At 42.8% G+C, this 26,669-nt stretch overlaps 1 protein-coding gene across 6 annotated transcripts in view; it reads left to right on the forward strand.

Annotated features, from left to right (window-relative positions):
• PKHD1 (PKHD1 ciliary IPT domain containing fibrocystin/polyductin) overlaps positions 1 to 26,669 on the forward strand; it is a 625,550-nt gene that overhangs the window by 155,445 nt on the left and 443,436 nt on the right. For all 6 annotated transcript variants that reach the window (XM_040427208.1, XM_040427210.1, XM_040427212.1 and 3 more), the window contains 2 exons: positions 903 to 1,131; positions 10,669 to 10,819. In XM_040427208.1, coding sequence (XP_040283142.1) covers positions 903 to 1,131; positions 10,669 to 10,819 — 380 coding nt within the window. The remainder of the gene's footprint in view (positions 1 to 902; positions 1,132 to 10,668; positions 10,820 to 26,669) is intronic.

Here is a 26,669-nt window from a genome sequence, read left to right on the forward strand (position 1 = left end):
ACAGGGATTCAAATATGGTATACTGACTTGTAGGCAAAATTAGCAATGCACAGTCATACACAATAAGGGCACATGCGCAGTGTGCATGGAGCCGGGATGGTCCTTTAGTACATACCGTCTGTATATGTTGCTTTACTGGCCGTGTTTGCTGCCGTACATGCTCCATGTGCTGCCATACAGTCTCCATGTTCTGCCATATAGGCTCCATGTGTTGTCATACAGGCTGTGGTGGACTTCATGTGTTTGGAGATATACTTCCCTAGAAGCAGGGGCGTAACTACCATAGTAGCAGACCACATGACTGCTATGGGGCCCAGGGTAAGAGGGGGCCCAGTTGGGTTCCTCCCTCTTCTACTGGGGGTGAAAACTTGGTCAGAACTGTACCCTCTAAATCTAAAGGAACAACTTTTAGCAAATGAGGCAGTGGAAAAAATGGCCATGGGGTCATTGAAAAGGGTTTAGGCGGAAACCCTTCTGTCCTGCGTGGGGGGCCGGATTTGATCATTGCTATGGGGCCCTTACTTCTCTATGTACTGCCTAGAAGCAATGCTTTCTTTTACCTATATACATGTAAATCTGAATGAGCATGCCACAACTTTCTTTTATGTCTGGACTGGGGAAGGTCTACTGTTGGAGCTGGTTGCCTTACAGAAAGAAACATATGGGGAAGAGTGGAACGGCTGAACATCTGAGACACATATAGAATAATTCTTTCTATTTATCTCATGGTTTTGATTTCAATATGAGACAGATTTTTATTTTTATTTTGTGTATTTTTTTACATTTAACATTCCTTGAAGGCTTTCATGGTTTAGAATTTCTACTGGGCACAGGGAGCAGGTGAGGCACAGATTCCCTGTGAATATTTCATGAATCTGAATTATTTACTTTCACCTTGGCAGGTTCCTTGTCCTTCCTGTGTGACTTGACGTTTGAGGCCGGGGCACCGTGCCATGAGAAACGCGACACGTTCATTCACTGTGATGTAACCGTGAAAGCGGGAGCCCTGCTGGTGACAAGATCTTTGGCTTATCTCCATGTTTGTCATTGTAACTGGGAGTACGTTGCCCGTCCTGTGCCAACTGACAACGGCGCGGCGCATGTGGCTCGTATCACAGGACTGTTTATCAGGTATGAGCCTTCTGTTACTTCCAAATTTGGTGTATACGGGCATCTCTGTGTTCAGCTCGGTCCAACCACCGCGGGCAGGGGCAGATTTGGAATTTTTGGGGCCACAAGCAATGTCTGGAAGCTCTAATCAAAAGCATTCGTTTTTGTGCCGTCACACAGTATGATGCACCCTCATGTGCCCCCCAACACAGAATAATGTCCCCTTATGAGTCCCAACACAATATGGTGCCCCCTTATATTCCCCAACACAGAATAATGCTCCCTTATAAGCCTCCAAAACAATAAAGTGACCCCTTATGTGCCACCCACACAAAATAAGACTCCCTTAGGTGCCACCAACATGATATGGTGCCCCTTTAAGTTCTTCCAGCGCAATATGGTGCTCCATGATGTGCCTCGAGCACAACATGGTGCCACTTTCCATTCCCCAACACATTATAATGCCCCAACCCAGGAAAAATGGCCCCTTATGTGCCCCCAACCAGTATGGTGACCCCCTGTGCTCCCAATACAATATAGTACCTTATTAGGTGCCTCCAACATAATATGGTGCCACCTTATGTTCCCCAACATGGAATAATGCCCCTTATGTGTCTCCAGCACAATGTAGTGCCCCCTTATCTTCACCAACACAGTATAATTCCCCCTATGTGCCTCCAACACAGTATGGTGAGCCCCTTATGTGTTCCCAACACAATATATTACCTCCTTATATGCCCCAACATAATATGGTGCCCACTTATGTTCGCCAACACCATAGAATGCTCCACCATAGACTAATGCCCCTTATATGCCCCCAAAGCAATGTAGTGCCCCCTTATCTTCACCAACACGGTATAATTCCCCCTATGTGCCAACCAACACATTATGGTGAGCCCCTTATATATGCCACCCACAATGAATAAGATCCCCCCATGTGCCTCAAACATGATATGGTGCCCCCTTATAGATCCCAATACAATATGGTTCCCCTTATGTACACCAATACAATAGTGTCTCCAAAACTAATACTTCCCCAATCCACATTCCCAGGATGAATGGAGCAGATTAAGACCTGCCCTGGTCCATCAGACAGGTAAGCGCAGTGTGCAGTTGCTTCACTGTGCCTGCCAGTGGTCGCAGGGTTAATGTTGGTGAAGGGAGCTCATGGCGACCTGTTTCACCATTGTATTCAACTGCATCAAAGTGGTGCCTCTGCTGGGGGGTCTAACTGAAAGGGGGAAGGGAACTGACTGATCCTCTGCTACTTTTTCAACTCTGCATCCAGTCCTCGTCACTCTCCACTTTCTGTTCTGGCTAGTCACCACTAGAGGGAGCTCAGGAGTTTACTGCATACAGATAGGTCTCCATAGTAGCACAGTATACAATAAGCTCCCTCTAGTGGTGGCTGAAGGTATTTAGCATGTCTATGCAGGGGATTTGAAGTACTTCTTGTAGCAAAGAAAGTGTGAATGAAATTAATGAGGACGTGGGGGAGAAAGGGCAACAGCAGTGACAACCTTGAAAACATTGCAACTTCCTGCTTCCACCACACGAGGGCGATCTGTATACAGCCGTAAATGAATATTAAGGCACCATTATGCCATAAAGGGGTATAAACTGATTCATAAATGTGGACTTTAGGGTTTGAATGGCTCGCTATCAAGATCTCTGCATGTTGTCAGTGAATGGAAACACTTTACTTGCATCAATTGGCTGCGTGGGTGCGTGGTTCCTGCATCAGGGCTCTGGATTCCAAGGAGCCCAGCACTTGTATGAGCAGGTCTTGAATAGATTACGATTTCAAAATGTTCCACAGCAAGCAGAGATCTTGGAAAGGGTGAAGAGCTTATATGGAAAGCATAGTAGAAAACTTCAGAACTTTTCATTATACAATGAATTGACTTAATTTATAGGGGACAATCCCTTAAAGGGATAGCGTCCCTTTAATTCAGTCCAGCATCATACAGGTTGCAGGGTCAGGAGGAATACGGCTGTGGCAGTGACTGCCAGATACCCAGGACACGAAGCCCTGCCAGGATGTATATGTTTGACTGGTGATGCTATATGGCGCTCTCTTGTCTGATCAGCAGCCAGTTCTCTCAGCCGGGCACAGAAATAATTACCGCCTGGTACTGGAAGCAATTAATTAAAGTGAGAGGACTCAGGGCAGGCAGGAAAATTTCCCAGCACTGAAAGGGTTACGCCGCAATCATTAGATACTACAGCTCTAATTAAAAGCCTGCTAGCACTGATTAGCAACTTCCGAGAGTTAATTAAAATCAATTAACCCTTTCAGGTGAGCAACAAGAAAAATACATACTGCATTAGGAAGGAGAGTGATATATACGGTATAATAATCCACGTTCCTCGCTCACCAGGGGGATGGGGGCCACAAATGTTTTTTTAAAGGTGGGGTCCCTGCCCAAAGCAGTGCTTCTATCATGGGGCCCCATGGGAAAGTAAGCTTCACCCCAACTGAGAGCACAGACAAAGGTGGAGTTCTAATTATCGGACATAGGGGGCACTCTGATAATACGGACACTCCTAGAGCGCACATGGTGCAACCAGAGTCAGGCCCTCCAGGCATCAGATTTATCAGTGGGGGCCAGGGCAGACCAGGTCTACAATTACTATTAAGCGCAATGGGAACTGGAAAAAGCTCCCCCTAGTGGCAGCTGCAGTCAAATGCTGTCTGAAAAACAGGGCAGTTAAAGGGTTAGGAAAGCTGGGTGACCAACCATCAGGAGGTATTTGACGGTCTTTGGGAAAGCTGGGTAATTGAGAAGTCAATATTGGACCCAACTTTCCCAGGATCAGATATCATTACAAATCAGCTGAGTTAAAGGGGTTTTCCATATGGGGAAAAATGTGTACTAAAAAGGGTCATAAAGGGTTGAAAATAAAAGATAAGCATTACTGACCTCAGGGACTGTCTGCCGCTGCTGTCCTGAAGCTGCTTCAGTCACTTCATCTCTCAACTTCCTGCTCCCGATTCCGCACACAGGAAATGGCCACAGGAATGGTCTCTTCAGCCAATCACTGCCTCAGGAAGGTCAAGGCCGTGCCAGTGATTGGCTGAGCAGGAGTTAAGCAGCAGTGAATTGGTAAAACGAGTAATATTTTTTCTTCTTTTAAATTTTTTACCCATTCTGACTATTTTTACACAAAAATCCCACCCGAATACCCCCGATCTCAGAACTTGTAATCCTGCTTAGATAAAAGTCTCTGCGTATCTTCTGTCTGATGCGGCCGCGACAGTAATGTACAAATCATCAGAATCTGAGAGTAATAAACAGCTGGCTGCGTCCTGCCCGCCGCACCGGGATATTTATCTCTCATTTCGTACACAACATCTGGTGACTGCCAATGGGGAAAATCAGACGGGATGAAAAGCGAGAAGGCACTTTCATGACAATTATTTATAAGCGAGGCGGCTGAATACTCTCATCATCCGCATGTTCACAAAGTCACAGGGTAGCGTGTATGATCCATCAATCACCGCTCACACTTAACAGAGCAGATTTCTGCTGGCTCTTCGGACTGAGAGGGAATTTGCTGTAGCTGCCAGTGACTATACCGCAGAGGACCAGGACGTGTATTAATTAACGATGATGCAAACAGAGCAATGAGGAGAGGTGAGCACCTCACCAGAGGCAACGGAGAGCTCTGGACAGCAGGCAGGAGAACACCGCCATACCTCTGTACGTACGCCGCCAGACTAATGAGCAAGTATAGGCAGATGAGAAAATGATCCTGCCTGTACAGAGCTATACTCTCCCACAGGGAGCAGAATCATAACAGTTATATTCATACAATAGTAGTTATAATAATGTATATAGGAGGCAATATAATTGTAGTTATACTCATGTACATAGAAGGCAGTATTATAGCAGTTATATTTATGTACATAGGAGCAGTATTATAGTAGTTATATTCTTGTACATAGGAGCAGTATTATAGTAGTTATATTCTTGTACATAGGAGCAGTATTATAGTAGTTATATTCTTGTACATAGGAGGCAGTATTATAGTAGTTATATTCTTGTACATAGGAGCAGTATTAAAGTAGTAATATTCTTGTATATAGAAGGAAGTATTATAGTAGTTATATTCTTATACATAGGAGCGGTATTATATTAGTTATATTCTTGTACATAGGAGGCAGTATTAGTTATATTCTTGTACATAGGAGCAGTATTATAGTAGTTATATTCTTGTACTTAGGAGGCAGTATTATACTAGTTATATTCTTGTACATAAGAGCAGTATTATAGTAGTTATATTCTTGTACATAGGAGCAGTATTATAGTAGTTATATTCTTGTACATAGGAGCAGTATTATAGTAGTTATATTCTTGTACATAGGAGCAGTATTATAGTAGTTATATTCTTGTACATAGGAGGCAGTATTATAGTAGTTATAGTCTTGTACATAGGAGGCAGTATTATAGTAGTTATATTCTTGTACATAGGAGGCAGTATTATAGCAGTTATATTCTTGTACATAGGAGCAGTATTATAGTAGTTATATTCTTGTACATAGGAGCAGTATTATAGTAGTTATATTGTTCTACATAGGAGCAGTATTATAGTAGTTATATTCTTGTACATAGGAGCAGTATTATAGTAGTTATATTCTTGTACATAGGAGCAGTATTATAGTAGTTATATTCTTGTACATAGGAGCAGTATTATAGTAGTTATATTCTTGTACATAGGAGCAGTATTATAGTAGTTATATTCTTGTACATAGGAGGCAGTGTTATAGTAGTTATATTCTTGTACATAGGAGCAGTATTATAGTAGTTATATTCTTGTACATAGGAGCAGTATTATAGTAGTTATATTCTTGTACATAAGAGCAGTATTATAGTAGTTATATTCTTGTACATAGGAGCAGTATTATAGTAGTTATATTCTTGTACATAGGAGCAGTATTATAGTAGTTATATTCTTGTACATAGGAGCAGTATTATAGTAGTTATATTCTTGTACATAGGAGGCAGTATTATAGTAGTTATAGTCTTGTACATAGGAGGCAGTATTATAGTAGTTATATTCTTGTACATAGGAGGCAGTATTATAGCAGTTATATTCTTGTACATAGGAGCAGTATTATAGTAGTTATATTCTTGTACATAGGAGCAGTATTATAGTAGTTATATTCTTGTACATAGGAGGCAGTATTATAGTAGTTATATTGTTCTACATAGGAGCAGTATTATAGTAGTTATATTCTTGTACATAGGAGCAGTATTATAGTAGTTATATTCTTGTACATAGGAGCAGTATTATAGTAGTTATATTCTTGTACATAGGAGCAGTATTATAGTAGTTATATTCTTGTACATAGGAGCAGTAGTATAGTAGTTATCCAAAAACAAGAATGAATCTGGATCATACCTCCTCATGCTATGCTTTGATCTAATAACTGCTTCTCAGCATAATTTACATAGCTTCTCAGCGCCATAAATAGTATACAGGACGCTATGTTGCATGCCCACATGATGAATTAGTACACATTTTGATAGAAAAGCATAAGCCCACTCACCACAACACGGTTGCCTCCTCGAGTTGGAACCTACTCTAACTTTGGCACGGCACTTTGACAACTGCTCACATGGTGCTGTGCTGCATGGCCGCTATTGTTGCTGTGATGCTGTGCCGGTGGGTTAGTGGGGCCTAGTGCCAGGGTGGCATTGCCAAGCAGCAGGGGTGCTGTTCGGCTGCTGAATCCTGCCGACTGCTGGTGCGGTGCTGTGGCGCCGGTGGTCGCCACTCAGTGCCGCACCAAATTTAGAGTAGGTTCCCATTCGAGGAGGCAACCTTGTCGTGGTGGGTGGGCTTATGCTTTTTGATCAAAATGTATACGAATGCCTCATGTAAGCATGCAACATAGGGGCCTGTAAACTATTCATGATCAAAGCATAGCATGAGGAGATGTGATCCACCTAATCACACAAGATCAGACATAAACCAAGATCTCAAGCAAACTTGACCAAAGACACGGAGTCGGGATCAAAGCTTAAACCAAGTTCTCAGGGAGCATGAAGACATAACATAATGACATTGTGACTAGCATTGAGCGAATCGAAGTATCCGAAGTGGACTTCGATCCGAATTTCAGGAAGATTTGATTTGTCGCAAAACCAATTTCCTCATGCTTTGTGGTAACTAATCAATTTTCCCTGAAATGGCAGTAAAAAAAAAAAAAAAACATACTTACCTAATCCATTTGAGTGCAAAGAGGCTGCCACCGCCATTCTGTTTGAAGATCCTGTGCAAAATCTCATGTGCGGTGACGTATAACATCACCACACCGGCCAGCACGATGACGTCATCATGCACTGCGCAAGATTTTGCGCTGTGTTTTTTATGAAGATGGCTGCGGCGGCCTCCTTGCACTCAAATAGATAAGGTGAGTATTATTATTATTATTATTTTTTTACTGGATTAACCCCTGAAAGCCCTCATTGTTAATCTCAGATCCCGCTATCAGCAATGAACTGAGGGGTTCAATGACTTGGGGGGGTGGCGCAATCGCCGTTCCCCCGTCATTGCGCCTGCTAATTGCAAAGAAATGCTTTTTGTGGCAAAGTAATCCATCACAAAGCGAATTTCGTCAAAGCAGCCGAATCAAATTTTTCAAAACTTCGCTCAACACTATGGCCGGGTTCACATCACCATTATAAATTCCGATATAACATGGTTGTAACGGAAAATAATGGAATTTGTAAGACGGAATTCAAAACGGAAACCTTTAGAGGCATTCCATTTTGATCCGTCCTAATAGAAGTCTATGGGCAGAATAACGGATCCGTCTGGTTTCCGTTCTGCTGGACAGAAGAAAAAGTCCTCTCGACAGGACAGGAATATATTGGGACAGTATGACGGATCAAAACAGAATGCCTCTATAGGTTTCTATTTTGAATTCCGTCTTACGAATTCCGTTATTTTCTGTTATAACCCCGGAAAATCATAACGGAATTCGTAACGGCGACGTGAACCCTCCCTAATGGCGGCATTGAAGAAAAAAATTTGATGAGCACAGGCTGACCGCACGAGTCAGTGCCGAAGTGACAAACAGACTGACCGGGATACTGAACGGAATAGCGGGGAGCCATTCGCACAAGGCTGGACGCCAGAGGAGCAGATATCACTCAACACGCTGGAACCCGCTCATATACAGTACAGACCAAAAGTTTGGACACACCTTCTCATTCAAAGAGTTTTCTTTATTTTCATGACTATGAAGGCATCAAAACTATGAATTAACACATGTGGAATTATATACATAACAAACAAGTGTGAAACAACTGAAAATATGTCATATTCTAGATTCTTCAAAGTAGCCACCTTTTGCTTTGATTACTGCTTTGCACACTCTTGGCATTCTCTTGATGAGCTTCAAGAGGTAGTTCCCTCAAATGGTTTTCACTTCACAGGTGTGCCCTGTCAGGTTTAATAAGTGGGATTTCTTGCCTTATAAATGGGGTTGGGACCATCAGTTGCGTTGAGGAGAAGTCAGGTGGATACACAGCTGATAGTCCTACTGAATAGACTGTTAGAATTTGTATTATGGCAAGAAAAAAGCAGCTAAGTAAAGAAAACTGAGTGGCCATCATTACTTTAAGAAGTGAAGATCAGTCAGTCAGCCGAAAAATTGGGAAAACTTTGAAAGTAAGGGCTATTTGACCATGAAGGAGAGTGATGGGGTGCTGCGCCAGATGACCTGGCCTCCACAGTCACCGGACCTGAACCCAATCCAGATGGTTTGGGTTGAGCTGGACCGCAGAGTGAAGGCAAAAGGGCCAACAAGTGCTAAGCATCTCTGGGAACTCCTTCAAGACTGTTGGAAGACCATTTCAGGGGACTACCTCTTGAAGCTCATCAAGAGAATGCCAAGAGTGTGCAAAGCAGTAATCAAAGCAAAAGGTGGCTACTTTGAAGAACCTAGAATATGACATATTTTCAGTTGTTTCACACTTGTTTGTTATGTATATAATTCCACATGTGTTAATTCATAGTTTTGATGCCTTTATAGTCATGAAAATAAAGAAAACTCTTTGAATGAGAAGGTGTGTCCAAACTTTTGGTCTGTACTGTATATCGCACTGACACAGGATGACGGCAGACCCATAACTACAAAGCACTAACATAGCAAGCAGCGGCACACAGCTTTCCTGGAGACAGAAGACTGATCTCCCAGGTATACCACCTACAGATCTAAATAGCAAAGTTCTGTTCCGTCACTTATTTATATAGACACCCGTCACCCACCCAAGCAGCCAAGTGATCGCCCTGCCTTTCGCCTTTCTGCTGCCTGAGGCGAAAACTAAAACGGGTTCCCCCCCACAAGGCCAATTTCTTAGGGTCCATTCACACATCCGTAGTGTATTGCGGATCCGCAATACACCCGGCCGACACCCCTATAGAAATGGACATGTTCTATTTTTTTTCCGGAACCGTGGACCGGCGCGCTCCGGAAATGCGGATGCGGAGAGCACATAGTGTGCTCTCCGCATCCGTTCCGTCCCCGTAGAGAATGAATGGGTCTGCACAATTGCGGAACGGATGCAGACGTGTGAACGGAGCCTTAACCTAACCCCTTTGCCACAATGAAAGCGCTCACTGCCCATGGCCCTTACGCTGCCCCCCCCCCCCCCTCTTGCCCCTACCTGGCCTCATTGGTGGTGCGCCCCTGGCCCTGCCATACTTACTGATGCTTTGTAGGGATCGAGTATCTTAACCTGTCTCATTAGAGAGAATATATGAAACTATAGATGTCTCTCCCCTCCGCCGAAATCTAAATCCGTAACTCTCTAATCCCCCCCCCCTCGCCCCTCCTCTACAAAGCCTTAAAAATCCTTCTTTGGCAGAATAATTAGCACATATTTTGAATCTGCTTATTCTGGGCTGTTAAGTAAGTTTAATTAAGTTACTCCGTTAATGTTGCGCGTTATCTGCCAAGAATCTTATAGCGATAAGCCGAGGAGAGGGAATCGGAATCCTAAATCGCCTCCTTTTTTTTTTCGGAATTGGGGACCGGTTTAGCCAGTTGCTTGGAAAGAATTCCATTTTTTTTTCACCCCTCCTCCTTTTTGCCCTGGAGGAATTCAGGTTGTTGAGTTGCAGGCGAGAAGCAAGGCTTAAACACTAGAACAATACATCCCCGCTATCGATGACTTCTTTTTCCCCGGCACTGCGTTACGCCTTTCGGCCCTGTAATCTTGCAATTTGTATTTCTAAGAGACTCCCGGCTCGGAGCACGTGTTCCTAGTCTGCGTGTGATCCCCGGCTGATTTGCTAAACAGATAGGAATTGGTGTAATATATTTTCGCCCATGTGCTGTACAGGCTGCGGATCAGCAAAACAAATAAACGATAAAAGAATGGAAACAAAATTACCGAAATTTGCAAAGTTTGATAAATGGCGGCCTGCACTTGCCACAAGCTAATGGCTCGCAATGATTAATAAGAGCAAAAATAATTGCATTTCATTAAGATTGATGACACCCCCCCCCTCCCCCGTCTACCCTCCCCTTCTTCGTTTCAGCCCTAAAGTGGAAGAAGATGAAGTTCTCATCTGTAATGGCTCCTGTAGCATCGCCATAGCAACAGAGGCAGAGATGGAGTGCGAGGCGCTTAATCAGCCAATTACTGCCCAGATTACTGCGATACGGAAAAACTGGCTCCAGAACACTCAGGTATAATCCAATCTTTTTTTACAGACTGATTCAAACAGTTTAAAAATTAAATTTGCAACAATGTGTACATATGAAAAAAATCATCATTTAAGCCGGGCGCGGGTGTTTTTTTTTTTTTTTACGGTGATGTATAACGCTAAACACCGTGGGTTTATTAATAATGGGAAGTAAAGAAACATCTCGTTGGTGCAGTGAATAAATGGGGCGAATTCTGACAATTTACATGAAATATTTAGTGTTTTTTGTTTTTTTTAATTGTTTTCGTGCTTTTGGTATCAGGAGTTTATAGGAAGGTTATGTAATAATGGACGTGCGATGATGTCACCTCTGCCGGCTGCAGGTCATGAGTCATAGTACAATACTGCAATTACCGTGCGCCTCAGCTGCTGCAGAAACTCTTTTTTTCATAACTGAATAAAGTGAACTATTTGACTGAATGCTCCAGTGGGACTAGGTTCTGTGGGTGCGTCCCAAAGGTCCAGGTGAAAAAAAAACTTTTGGAGAAGCCTTTTTAACCAATCACTTGCTACTTGTATCTATTTATTGGAATCAAAACCTATTAGACTTTATTGATAATATGGGGGTTCGGTCTGAAGAGCCCAAGGAGCCCCCCAGTGTGACCGTGAGAAAGAGAGAGAGAATATTAGATAGATATGAGATAGATAGATAATAGATAATAGATAGATATGAGATAGATAGATAGATAATAGATAGATAATAGATAGATAGATAGATAGATAATAGATAGATAGATAATAGATAGATAATAGATAGATAGATAGATAGATAATAGATAATAGATAATAGATAGATAGATAATAGATAGATAGATAATAGATAGATAGATAATAGATAGATAGATAATAGATAGATAATAGATAGATAGATAGATAGATAATAGATAGATAGATAGATAATAGATAGATATGAGATAGATAGATAGATAGATAGATAGATAGATAATAGATAGATAGATAGATAGATAATAGATAATAGATAATAGATAGATAGATAATAGATAGATAATAGATAGATAGATAATAGATAGATAGATAATAGATAGATAGATAATAGATAGATAATAGATAATAGATAGATAGATAGATGATAGATAGATAGATAATAGATAGATAGATAGATAATAGATAATAGATAGATAGATAGATAGATAGATAGATAATAGATAATAGATAATAGATAGATAGATAGATAATAGATAATAGATAAATAGATAGATAATAGATAATAGATAGATAGATAATAGATATAGATAGATAATAGATAGATAGATAGATAATAGATAGATAGATAATAGATAGATAATAGATAGATAATAGATAATAGATAGATAGATAGATAATAGATAGATGATAGCTAGATAGATAATAGATAGATAATAGATAATAGATAATAGATAGATAGATAATAGATAGATAATAGATAGATAATAGATAGATGATAGATAATAGATAATAGATAGATAGATAGATAATAGATAGATAATAGATAGATAATAGATAGATAATAGATAGATAGATAGATAGATAGATAATAGATAGATAATAGATAGATAGATAATAGATAGATGATAGATAGATAATAGATAGATAGATAATAGATAGATAATAGATAGATAGATAATAGATAATAGATAGATAATAGATAGATAATAGATAGATAATAGATAGATAGATAGATAATAGATAGATAATAGATAGATAGATAGATAGATAGATAATAGATAATAGATAGATAATAGATAGATAGATAATAAATAGATAATAGATAGATAATAGATGATAGATAGATGATAGATAGATAGATAATAGATAGATAGATAGATAATAGATAGATAATAGATAATAGATAGATAGATAATAGATAATAGATAGATAATAGATAGATAATAGATAGATAATAGATAGATAATAGATAGATAATAGATAATAGATAGATAATAGATAGATAGATAATAGATAGATAGATAATAGATAGATAATAGATAGATAGATAGATAGATAATAGATAGATAATAGATAGATAGATAATAGATAGATGATAGATAGATAATAGATAGATAGATAATAGATAGATAATAGATAGATAGATAGATAATAGATAATAGATAGATAATAGATAGATAATAGATAGATAATAGATAGATAGATAGATAATAGATAGATAATAGATAGATAGATAGATAGATAGATAATAGATAATAGATAGATAGATAATAAATAGATAATAGATAGATAATAGATGATAGATAGATGATAGATAGATAGATAATAGATAGATAGATAGATAATAGATAGATAATAGATAATAGATAGATAGATAATAGATAATAGATAGATAATAGATAGATAGATAATAGATAGATAATAGATAGATAATAGATAGATAATAGATAATAGATAGATAATAGATAGATAGATAATAGATAGATAGATAATAGATAGATAATAGATAGATAGATTTTATAGGACTTTTCTCTCCACTGTTGTAGCTGAAGCCTCCAGTGCAGATGTGAACATGACCTAAATCTCATAGTGTTTAATTTCACATAAAGATACTGGTATGACACTAGTAGAAGCTGAGGGTGGAGCACCCCTTTAAGTAATTTACTATTTCTGTAAAAGCTCAGCGAGGTCTAGCAGAGCATGCTGGGACCTGTAGTCTGTGTGTGTCGGGAGCCTCAGGTTGCCCACCTCAGGCCATGGCTGTAGTGTCATCTCCCACTTGTTGGCGTTATCATTCCCATCAGACGTGACGCACTCCACCAACCTCCACTAATGATATCATATCCTCCACGGCTGAAGACATCTTCATTTGTCATCTGCCATAGGTCCTCCGAGTGATAATGATTTCAGGTCTTCATTAATCACCTCAGGAGCATTAATCAACTTTCAGGAAAAATGATACAAAATAACAATGTCTTAGTCAATAATGTATTATGAGATGGGGCAGTAGTCCTTAAGGGCGGTCCCTATGGACTATCAAGCTAATTACTGTGTCATTGTAAACTGCAAGTAATGGTTGTTGCTGCATTCGTCATATTATAATGGCAGTGTATTAGATTGTGAGCTCTTTAGTCCTTGCCAAGGGAGGGCTTATTAGGTTCAGCAATGGATCTCTAACGGAAACTAGTATTGGAGAGGTTCCCTTTTCACCTGCGGGCTGAGATGTCTTGTAGCCCTGTAAAAATGAGGCCTCTGATCCTCTAGTAGACACCTAGGAATGTGCCATCCACGTGTCTCCTGCTCCACTAGACACCAGGGAACGTAATCTACTGGGCACCGGATGTAAAATACCACCACACACTGGACTCTAGGGAACATCTCCACAAGACACCAGGGACTATGATCTACTGGGCACCAGATGTAACATACCACCACACACTGGACTCTAGGGAACATCTCCACAATACACCAGGGAATGTAATCTTCTGGGCACCAGATGTAACATACCACCACACACTGGACTCTAAGGAACATCCCCACAAGACACCAGGGAATGTAATCTACTGGGCACCAGATGTAACATACCACCACACGTTGGACTCTAGGAAACATCTCCACAAGACACCAGGGACTATGATCTACTGGGCACCAGATGTAACATACCACCACACACTGGACTCTAGGGAACATCTCCACAAGACACCAGGGAATGTAATCTACTGGGCACCACATGTAACATACCACCACACACTGGACTCTAGGGAACATCTCCACAAGACACCAGGGAATGTAATCTACTGGGCACCAGATGTAACATACCACCACACACTGGACTCTAGGGGACATCTCCACAAGACACCATGGAATGTAATCTACTGGGCGCCAGATGTGGAATACCACCACATAATGGACTCTAGGAAACATCTCCACCAGACACCAAGGAGTGTAATGTCCTCATCCAGTAAACTCCTTACCCCTAAACACTCCACACTAGGGAATGAATCCCTCAACCCTGCTGGACACAAGGGTCCTACCACTGGACCACCAGGGAGTAGACATTTATTCCTTCCTCATGAGCTGAATCTGTGTCTTTCCAACCCAGTAGGTGAGGCACTAAAAGGATTGAACACCAGGGAATATACCCTACCCACCGGGCAGCAGCAAATAGACACCAGTCACCTTCTCAACTATAGGACAGGGACTGCAAAGTCCTGCCACTGGACCACCAGGGATCATAAACCTCCTTTCTCCTCATGAATGAAACACAATGGCATAAAAGGTTACAAATGATGACATATATGTATCAAATGCAACGAGAAAAAAAACGAGTGACTGGGTCTACAAGAGGTTCTCTGAGATTTTGATATTGATGACCTATCCTCAGGATGGGTCATCAATATCTGATCGGTGGGGGTCCAATTCCCTGTACTCTTGCTGATAAGGCTGCAGCACTCCGGTTAGTTTAGCGGCCTCTTCCTAACCTAGTGGCATCACGTTTATCAGTCATGTGGGCATTTGGGCAGCATTCAAGTGAATGGGACCGAGCTGCAATACCAAGTACAGCCACTATCCAAAAGAGGGCGCTGTGCTTGATAAACTGCGCTGTGGCTTCCACAAACAGCTGATCGATGGGGTCCCGTGTGTCGGACATGCTCCAATCTGATATTAGCGACTTATCCTGAGGACAGGCCATCAATATCAAAATCTCAGAAAACCCCTTTAAGCAGAAAGCTGAGTGATGCATATGTTGGTGGAAATCTATGTCTGCGCCGAATTCATTAATGCACCTTTTAATAAATCTAAAGTAAATCAATACAACTATTTCATTTACTTAAAGAGGATCTGTCACCGCGTAATAACAATTCCGCAGCATCTCTTCTTATGACTCTTGTGTTGTATCGTTCCTCTTTTATTCCTGTTGGAGGTTTCTGAATGAATTGCCTGCAGTTTACAATAAAGTTCCATCTAGATGTTACCAGTTGGGGGGGTGGGGGGTGTCCTTGCCCAGTCTGACAATGATAACATGGATTGGATAGTGTCAAACTGTGCAGGGACACCCCCCAACTGGTAACACCCATCTGAACCGTTATTGCAAACTGCTAGTAAATCATTTCATAACTTCTAGTAGGAATAATAGAGGAATGACGCAACATAGGGGCCATAGAGCATTTATTACTTGGGGAATGCAACTAGTAACTAACACAAGTATGTCAGGAGAAGTGACAGATCCTTTTTAAGCTGGCCGTACACATCTGATGGCTGACAGCTATTCCTCTCGGACACGCGCACCCTTGGCTCAGCTGTGTTCTGAATGAGGAGGATGGGGTAAGCCAATGCCAGTCACCTCTGATGGCGGTTCTTCTCTTTTGAGATGTAAAAGATTGGGCATGTTGGGGGAAAATCAGGACACCTCCGCACACATCAGGTGATGACCCAGTACTACCAAAATGGGCCGGTTAGTTGCTCTGAGACTGTTGGCTCCTATGCCGGAGAACCCCTTTAAATGGTTAATACTTGGGGTGATAACGTTTATGCTGCAGCAGTATTTGTTTAACATAATTATTATCTTTTTATTAATTTTTTTTTGTATTATATTTGTTTCTTTTTTAATTTTTTGTCTTTTTTTCATTTCTATTTTCTTTATTTATTATGCTTTTTATCTTTGTTTCTCTTTAAAAAAAATTCTTTTTCTTTATTATATTTGTTTCTTTTTCATTTTTTTGTCCTTTTTCTTTTCTATTTGATTGAGGTATTATCATTATTATCTTTTTTCTCTTTAATTTTTTTCTTTCTTTTTCTTTATTATATTTGTTTCTTTCTCATTTTTTGGTCCTTTTTCTTTCCTATTTGATTGATGTATTATGATTATTATCTTTGTTTCTCTTTCAATTTTTTTCTTTCTTTTTCTTTATTATAATTATTATTCTATTTATCTCTTTTTAATTTTCTTTTTTCCATCCATTGTTGGTTTTTGAGCGGCTGCCTTTTTTTATTTTTTTTTTATACCCAACCACTCCTTTACCTTTTTATTACACCTGCAAAAACTCCTCTCATCGCACAACGGAAAACACAAAGCCGAAAAAAAATTATTTATCGCCCCCCCCCCCCTCCCCTTCTACACATGGTTCATTGAGAGGCTATCACCATTCATCAAGGGGGTTTACTCTTCACACATCTGCTTTGTCATTCGCCAACAGATTGTTTGTGGGAAAAGTAGCTGGAAATCCGTAGGAACAGTAGGATATGCGCAAACAGTAAAGAGCAGCCTTAATGCGACTCGCATTAGATTTGGAATAAAAGCCAATGATGCATTGAAAATCAGCACAGCTACAAAAAAAAAAAATAATAATTGTAAAACGACCAAGGAAAAAAAATAAAACAGCAAAAACATGAATATAAAAATATACAAGAAGCCGGGCGCCGGGATCCGTTTAAGTGGTTATTCATTGTGCATCTGCATTTAAATTATAAGTCGTTTACAGAAAAAATTGGAATTACAGCTAATCCAAATGAAATTATTGCCGGGTGGCTTTACAGGCGGCGCCAGGCTCGTTAGCCGCTTATCATTTATACCTTTGTAGCTAAGTTTATTAGCGGTGAGAAATCTCTCTAGGATCTCGGCAGTGCCACGTCGTATCAGTCTACAAGGTGAGAAAATTTAGCATACCACCTAAAAAAAAATGCCCTGATTGTCTTTCCCATAGGACTTAATTAGCTGTATGTCATGGTACGAAGAGAAGACATTGCGGAGCGATTCCTCGGCGTACCTGTCCACGTCCACCCGCTGCTTATAATGAGATGTCAATGGCGCTGACACTGATGGGAGGCTTGAAAAACCTGCTGAAATTGCAGGAAGAGAAAATTCTTTGCAGTTCTAGCCCAGATCGGTCTTCTCAATTCAACTTCCTCAACTCAGAAAGTTTATTTCCTCTCTTATACTTATATAGGTCTACTGATCCCGTATGTGATTCTGGGTACGGGTGCACTAGACGGAGCAGAGGTAGCAGGGTCAGCCCCAGGCGTAGCTTGTCAGATGTAGGAGAGCTGATTTTAAAATAAATATAGAGTTCATGGGGTGTGGCCTGAGCATGGAGACGTGAACACGTACTTCTCAGAGCTCCCGGACCCTGGGCCCTCTTATCTGCCTTCAAAAGAAAAGATACCACTTTAGCAGTCCCGAAGAGAATGGTGAGACGTTCGGGCCGCCGTGGGTCCACATATCTGACCTCAGAACATTGAAAGGTACTTCTCCCACACGCCGGCTCCGGCTCTCTGGCGCAGACGGAGAAACAAGTGGCAGCACCACCTGCTCCCCTAAGCCACGATCCTTCCACCAACTTACTGGCTTCAACGACTCCGGCTGCTGGTCCGGCCGCAGTGGCTCCCGCATCGATAGGCCGCATTCACCTCCCCGGCAAGAAGGCGCAGGACCAGTCGGCCCTCCCGTCCAAGTTGGCGTCCATGGGAGCGCAGGAGATGACTGCCCCCGCCTCACAGGACCATATTCAAGGCCTTAACATGCCGGCATCTTTACATATGGCCCCTTTGCCTCCTGCGTCAGCCTCCGGAGACCTTCTCTCGCAGCTACTGGAGACCACACCTGGCTCTATGGAAACAGACGGGGCCACCTCTATAGGCCACCTCTATACTTACCCCGGTGACTGATATGCCCTATGGCGCCGCATCTAGGCCTCATACCTACATCTTGCCGTCCTCTCCGCATCTCTGCTGTCGGCCTGAGACGCTGGCCTCACAGTCTGTTGGTTTCCAGCTTCCATTAGTGGCTCAGCCATGTATACTTCTGCCACATGCCCAAGATTATTTAACCGCCGCGAACAGGGACGATCGGTCCTCCCAGAACCCACAAGTAGATCTCCCCTCTACCCCGGCTATTTTTTATTCTTCAGCTGTTTCTGATTCCTCAGAGACTCCATCCTCTGCCTCTTCTTTGCACGGTAGACGTTCCAAGCGTCCGAAACTAATAGATATACATCATATACATCATCAGTAATGTTGATAGAGCATGCTCGACCAAACACCAGTGCGGCTCGAGCATCTCGATGCTCGTCACATGGCGGTTTTCGGCCGAATAACGCATGTGCTCGAGCGCAATGCTCGAGTCTCCTTCCCGCACGTTTGTTGCCTGCTACGCAGTCAATAAACGTGCAGGTAAGTACTGCCCTTCACTGTAATGCCGTAGCCATGTTGGTTACTGGCATTACAGTGATTGGCTGACCGGAACGCATCATCGGGTGCTATATAGCACCCGATGACACGTGTTCGGCCCAGTGTTAGTCAGGGAGAGCTGAGCATAGGAAGGGAAAGATAGTGTAGGGAGTAAAAAAATTTTTGGGTAAGTTTAAAAACTTGTCAGAGACCCAAAAGTCCTTTTAAGTACTGTTGTGTGTGGCAGCAATATCTATTTATAGCGCATCCTGCTCTAAATAGCGTGCAATAGTTAGGCCGCTGCAGACAGCGACATTATCTGCGCTACATCTCCTGTGTATAGTGTGCGCATCCCAAAAATATCTGTGACATCAGTACACTTTTTCCGTAGACTGTGTCCGCTGCGGACAGTGACATTATCTGTGCTACATCTCCTGTGTAACGTGTGCACATTCAAAAAATATCAGTGACATCCAGTGTACTTTTTCCGTAGACGGTGTCCACTGCGGACAGTAACATTACCTGGGTTACATCTCCTGTGTAACGTTTCCACATCCCAAATACCTGTGACATTACCTGTAATTTTATATTAGCTGCTGCTGACATCAGCGACATTATCTGCGGTATTTCTCCTGTGTAACGTTTCCACATCCAAAATACCTGTGACATTCCCTGTTTTTTTTTGTTATTAGCCGCTGGTGACATCAGCGACATTATCTGCGGTATTTCTCCTGTGTAACGTTTCCACATCCCAAATACAGTTTTTTATTTTTTTGCACATACACTTACAAATCCTACGCTACTGTACGTGTGACATACTTTCAAGCATATATAACATTTAATATGAAGAAGGCGAGCAGTAAGGGACAGGGAAGTGGCCTTGATGCTGATGGTGCACGCAGAGGTCGTGGCCCTGGGCATGTTGAAACTGTGCCTGCTGCCAGAGCACAAGAAAAACAATCATCCACGATACCTAGCTTCATGTCCAAGTTTGCAGGGCGGCGCAGGACAAAGCTCTCAAAGTCAGACCAGTGCAACCAGGTGGTTGGTTGGATTGCAGCAGATAATGCTTCCAGTTGGTTAAGCACCACCCTGTCTTCCACCAAGTCCAGTCTCAGTAGCCAAGAGTCTGGTCAACACAATCCTCACCCTGATCCTCCTTCCTCTCACCATGGAGAGTCTTGCCAAACAAGTGATCCCACACTCGGATATTCCGAGGCGCTCTTTTCAGCGCCATTCCTTCATTTGGGCATCTCGACAAGCCCGCTTGAAGAGGGACATGAGATCTTGTGCCCTGATTCCCGAACTCCTGAGCATCCACAGTCACAAGAAGATGACAGTGGGGAATGGCAATTAGTGTTTCACGAGGTGGATGATGAAGATGAGACAAAGTTGCTAATAAGTCAACGGCAATTAGTGTCTCAAGAGGTTGATGATGAAGATGAGACACAGTTGTCAATAACTGAGGTTGCTGTTAGGTCAACAAGTCAGGAGGATGAGCAGAGTGAGAAAGTGAAAGAGGAGGTGGTGGACGATGAAGTCACTGACCCAACCTGAGAAGGTGGCAAGCCGAGCGAGGAAAGCAGCACCGCAACAGACTCGAAGAGGCAAAAGGTAGAAGGCGGGCCACACCAAACAGGCCCGTAACTGTTCCCAGGAGAACACCCTTGCAGAAATCTCCATTGCCAAGAGGTAGGCGTTCCGCAGTCTGGCGCTTTTTTAAGGAAAGTGTGGACGAAAAAAGAATAGTAGTTTGCAACCTGTGCCGTACCAAAATGAGCAGGGGCATGAACTTTAGCAACCTCACCACAACCAGCATGATCTGCCACATGGCATCAAAGCACCCTAATAGGTGGGCCGAACGCCTGGGTCCACAATCTGTGTCTGCGGGCCCGGATGCCTCCCGCCCTGCACCTGGACCTTCTCAAGCACCATCAGGGACCACATCCACTTCCGTGTCCAAGCGCAGCATACAAATGTACTTAACCCAGGCATTTCAACGCAAGCGAAAATACCCAGCCACCAACCCACAGGCTATAGCACTAAATGTGCAACTTTCCAAATTACTGGCCCTGAAAATGTTGCCATTTAGGCTTGTGTACACTGAGGCCTTCCTCAGCCTGATGTCGGCGGCCGTCCCTTGTTACGCAGTCCCCAGCCGCCACTATTTTTCAAGGTGTGCCGTGCCCGCCTTACACCAGCATGTGTCCCGTAACATCACCCGTGCCCTGACCAACACAGTTAGTGGGAAGGTCCACTTAACGACTGACACATGGACAAGTGCTTTCGGCCAGGGACACTATATTTCCCTGACGGCACACTGGGTGAACGTTGTGGAGGCCGGGAGCAAGTCGTACCCTGGGATGGCACAGGTGCTACCGACGCCAAGATTTGCGAGCCCTAATTCCATCAGGGTTTCCGCCACCACCTGCGTTAGTGGCTCCAACCCCCACTTCTCCTCCTCCGCCTCCTCCTCCAGTTCCACCTTAGAATTATCCTCTTGCAGCACCAGTAAGCCATCAGTTGGTAGCTGGAAGCAGTGTAGTACTGCAGTGGGGAAGTGTCAACAGGATGTGCTGAAGCTGATATGCTTAGGTGACAAACAGCACACCGCCGCAGAGCTGTGGCAGGGGATAAGAGACCAGACTGAGCTGTGGCTCTCGCCACTCAACCTAGAACCAGGCATGGTTGTGTCTGATAATGGCCGTAACTTGATGGCGGCTTTGGAGCTCGGCAAGCTCACACACATCCCATGCCTAGCCCACGTCTTCAACTAAGTGGTTCAGCGGTTTCTCAAAACCTACCCCAATTTGCCTGAGCTACTGGTGACGGTGCGCCGCGTGTGTGCCCATTTCCGCAAGTCATCGACAGCTTCTGCCGGTCTGTCAACGCTGCAGCAGCGCTTACAATTGCCAGCTCACCGACTGTTGTGCGACGTGAGCACACGCTGGAACTCCACGTTCCACATGTTGGCCAGGCTTTGTGAGCAGCAGAGGGCAGTAGTGGAATATCAGCTGCAACATGGTCGTTGACTTTCCAGTCAGGTTCCGCTATTCACAAGTGAGGAGTGGGCATGGATGTCTGACCTCTGTGAGGTTTTAAGAAACTTTGAGGAATCAACACAGATGGTGAGCGACGATAACGCTATTATCAGCGTCACCATCCCACTTCTGTGTCTACTCAAACACTCGCTGCTCACAATTAAGAACGACGCTTTGCATGTGGAAGAGGTGGAAATGGGGGAAGACATTACAGAGGGTGATAGCCAGACCACCGTCAGTTTTTCTTCTGAGCGTGAATTGGACGATGAAGAGGAGAAGGAAAAGGAGGAGCAGGAGACGGTTGCCTCCGCTACAGAGGGTAGTAACCATGGAAGTTTAATTCCATTTGTTCAGCGTGGATGGGCAGAAGAGGAGGAAGAGGATGAGGAGATTGAGAGTCATCCTGATGACGACCGCGAAGTCTTGCCTGTTGGGACTCTGGCACACATGGCTGACTTTATGTTAGGCTGCCTTTCCCGTGACGCACGCGTTTTACGCATTTTGGACAACACCGAATATTGGTTGTTCACCCTTCTCGACCACCGCTACAAAGAGAACTTCTCATCTCTCATTCCTGTGGAGGAGAGGACGAGCAAAATAGTTTTGTTCTGGGGGGAGGATAGAGGTTTTGTGGGTGGGTAGCCATGCGTCTCTTAGGATGGATAATGGGAGGGGTTTTGTTTTAGGTTAGTTTCACACTAGCGGCAAGGAACTCCGGCAGGCTGTTTCCGGCGGGTGAACAGCCTGTCGGATCCGTGCTGCCGCTAGTGCACGCGTGCCCCCAGACTACCGCTCCGGGGGGGGGCGGAGTTCCGGCGGCAGCACGGCAGCGCATGCCGAGAGGTGGCCGGAATAAAACTACTACATGTCTGAGCTCTGTATGTCTGATGATAGGGAAGGGGTAGTGCCCCCCTTTAGATTAAATCTTTACTGGCTGTTCCTAATAGAGAATCACGACTGGATGATACAGGAGATGGTGTACTTCTGGGATGTCAATTATAAATCTGCTAAAATCCAACTGGTGTGGGATGTGTTTAAGGCTTTAAGGTCTACTCGTTAGCAATATCACCAGTTTAAGAAGAGGGCATGGGAAGAAAGAGAGAGCTTTGAAGACAGCTGTGCTATGTGGGATAATTTAGTTCTCCAGGAATAAAACAGAGGAGAATAGAAGGATAATGCAGAATACAAGCCAGGAGTATTCCGTATTTTGATTTTCTCCTGGAAAAGGCGCATCAGAGGCTTTTTTTCAGGGGACAAAAACAATTTTGTGAATCCGGCCATCCAGGAAAATTGCTGGCTAAAGTGATATCTAATCAGGACCAAAAAGAAATACTCAGTATTCGTTTACCTGAGGACATAATTACTGAAGAGTCGGATAAAATAAAGGGGGCATTCCTAAAAATAATTCGGAATTATATAGAACTACTAATAATATTGCGAATGAAAAGATGGATTCCTATTTGGACTCCATAACTTTTCCGATTCTCACTGAAGCACAAAGGGAATCCCTTGAAGTAGAATTCTCCCTTCAGGAGTTAGAGGCAGCAATAAAGGCATGTTCGGGAAATTCCACTCCTGGATCGGATTGTTTTCCATATGAGTTTTATCGCAAGTACGGTGAGGTTATTTTTCCATGCCTTTTGAGGGTAATGGTTAAGTCATTGGAGGATGGTAGCCTACCCGAGTCAATGACAGAAGCGGTAATTATATTAATTCCTAAAAAAGGAAAGGACCCCTTAGATATGGGATCATACAGACTGATATCGCTCCTTAATACAGATGTTAAGCTCCTATCAAGGATGTTGGCCACAAGACTCTCTACGGTTATTTCTGCGATTATACACCTTGATCATAACGAGTTTATCCCTGATAAAGGTACGCATCTTAACCCTTATTGACTTTTTGCTAATTTACAGGATTCCCGCTCCATTCCGTCATTAGATGCCTCCAAGGCGTTTGATAGGGTGGAGTGGGGGTTCCTATGAAAGGTGTTGGGAAGGATGGTACGAAGGTGGGAAGGTGCTTGGTACTAATTTTATGAGTATGGTTAAGCTTTTGTATAATTCCCCTATTGCAAGACTGAATTTCAATGGTAGTTTGACCCCCAGCTTTATGTTGACTAAAGCTACTCGTCTAGGTTGTCCGATTTCTCCATTATTGTTCGATATTTATATGGAGCCCCTGGCTCTTAGGGTTAGGCAAGATACAATGATTGAAATGTTTGGAGTACTGGGTATAGAGAATCAGATTTCTTTATATGCGGATGCTGTGTTATTTTTTATAAATCAGACGAATATAACTCTCCCAAGAATTATTCATACAGTTAACTCCTTTGGGGAAGTATCTGTACTAGATATTAATTGGTCAAAAACTACTCTTGTGTTATTTTTTATAAATCAGACGAATATAACTCTCCCAAGAATTATTCATACAGTTAACTCCTTTGGGGAAGTATCTGTACTAGATATTAATTGGTCAAAAACTCTTGTGTTATTAGATAGATTTGAATATATTAGCGAGGGGATCCTGGAGATGTTAAAAGCTGTTGACTCATTCGAATATCTGGGCATGACGATATCGCCCAGGATCGATGACTTTATTCACCTTAACCTGACTCCGCTGATAAGTAAATTGAGATAAAAAAATTATGATATGGCTTCGTTTACCCCTATCTAGAGCTGATAGAATATCTTTGGTTAAGATGGTGATTTTACCCCAACTTCTCTATATGCCCAGAAATTCTCCAACTTGGATCGATGAGAAGTCTTTCAAACTCATTGAGAGGATGATTAATGATCTACTTTGGGGAAGAAAGAGAGTGAGGCTAAAGCTGAGCTATTTCTATAAGCCGTTGGAGCAGGGGGTGTTAATCTCCCCTACTTCAAGGGCTACTTTATAGCTGGACAGCTATGGTTATTCTCTCTGGTGAAACGATCTCCATATGATGATATATTTACTCTGTTGGAATCTGAGCGATTAATGTCGAACAAGAGTATGGAGAGACTGGAAAGTTATTGTCTACATCTTGGACCACCATTAGAAGATGTTTGGGGATTAAGGGTTCTCTTTTGTGCACTTCTCTTTGGTATAATTTTTATTTACAGGATTTTGATAAATTAGCGGGGGATAAGTTTTGGCAAAAAAGTAATATCGTGTACGTTTCACAGGTGGTGAGAAATGGAGAGATACTCCCCTTATCCTGTTTAGCACAAATGGGGGATAATCTAAGTTGGTTTAGGTATTTTCAGATACGTTCAGCAATTGCTAATGTAACAGAAACATCACTGTTGGAGATAGACACTTCCTCACCTTTTAATGAATTGATAGAAAATTTATGCTCAAAGTGGAAGATTTCACAACTATATAAATTATTAGTAAAGGCACTATTTAATGAGATTGTTTCTCCGGGCCAAAGGGCTTGGGGAACTGATTACCCAATGGTTTCAGTAGAGCATTGGGGAAAGATATTGGGTGATTTAGGATTAGTATCACACAATTTGAATCATTTATTAGTACAGTTTAATATTTTACACAGAGTGTATATCACGCCGATATGGCTTAATAAATGTGGTTTACGAGAGTCTGCGAATTGTCCACGGTGTGATTCACAGATGATGGATTTTCTGCACGTTTTGGTTGTGCCCAGACTTAAAAGTCTATTGGGGTATAATTCATAAGTTTAATAATAAAAAAACTGAGGATAGCACTTCCGTTTACAGCTGAGTGCTGGATACTGGGTGATCTATCCAAGGTAAACGGTCATAAGTATAAAAAGATCCTTTTGGTTAGAATTATGTTTTTGGCTAGATTCCTGATCACTCGAGTATGACTGTCACACACTACTCCAAACTGCAAGGAGTGGCTATACCTCGTGAATAAGGTTAAGACATATGAGAGGGTCCTATTTAACCAGAAATATTCTGAGGAAAAATGGTCTACGGTATGGGGGTATCACGGCGCGGTCTAGGAGGCTGGCACGTCCGGAGCTCGCATGCATCATCAGTGCGTCCAGCGTCGCCCGCGCTCCTGATAATACTATGCACGCCCCCCGCGCGTCTATGCGCATTCATGAGAATGGTCTTAGGGCTGAGTGCCGAGCTGATCACTCGGCGCTCGGCTGTGTAGTCTGTGTGGAGTCATGTGACGCTGGCCACGTCACATGACCCCTCTGGCTCCCTATTTAAACAGACAGTCTGCTGGCCACAGATTGCCTGTTATTTAGGTCCCACCTGCGACTTTGTCTTTCCTGGCGTACTTACCTCCTGCTGAATTCCTGACAATCCTCTGCCTGCTCCTTGTGTACTTTGCTGCTCTCCTGGTATTCTGACCCCGGCCTCCTCCTGACGATCCTCTGCTGACTCCTTTGGTACTTCACGACTCTCCTGGTATTTATGACTATTCTCTGCTTGCTCCATTTGTACTTCGTAGCTTTCCTGGTATTGACTCGGTCCGTTCACATTCTGTTGTTTGTCTGTCTGTCCTCTCTGCACTTATTCCAAGCTAGGGATTGCCGTCCAGTTGTCCCCTGTCATTAGGACTCGCGAGGCAAGTAGGCAGGGCCAGGGGTGAGGTGGAGCGCAGTGGTCACTTCCCTCCCCCCTGTGTGTGTGTACGCGACCGTTACAGGGGGCTGTGGAAGTGGTAGCTTTCCTCTTGATTCTCCCCCTCCCATTGTCTATT

This window comes from Bufo bufo, chromosome 4 (genome assembly GCF_905171765.1).
Source record: "Bufo bufo chromosome 4, aBufBuf1.1, whole genome shotgun sequence".
NCBI classification, from domain to species: Eukaryota; Metazoa; Chordata; class Amphibia; order Anura; family Bufonidae; genus Bufo; species Bufo bufo.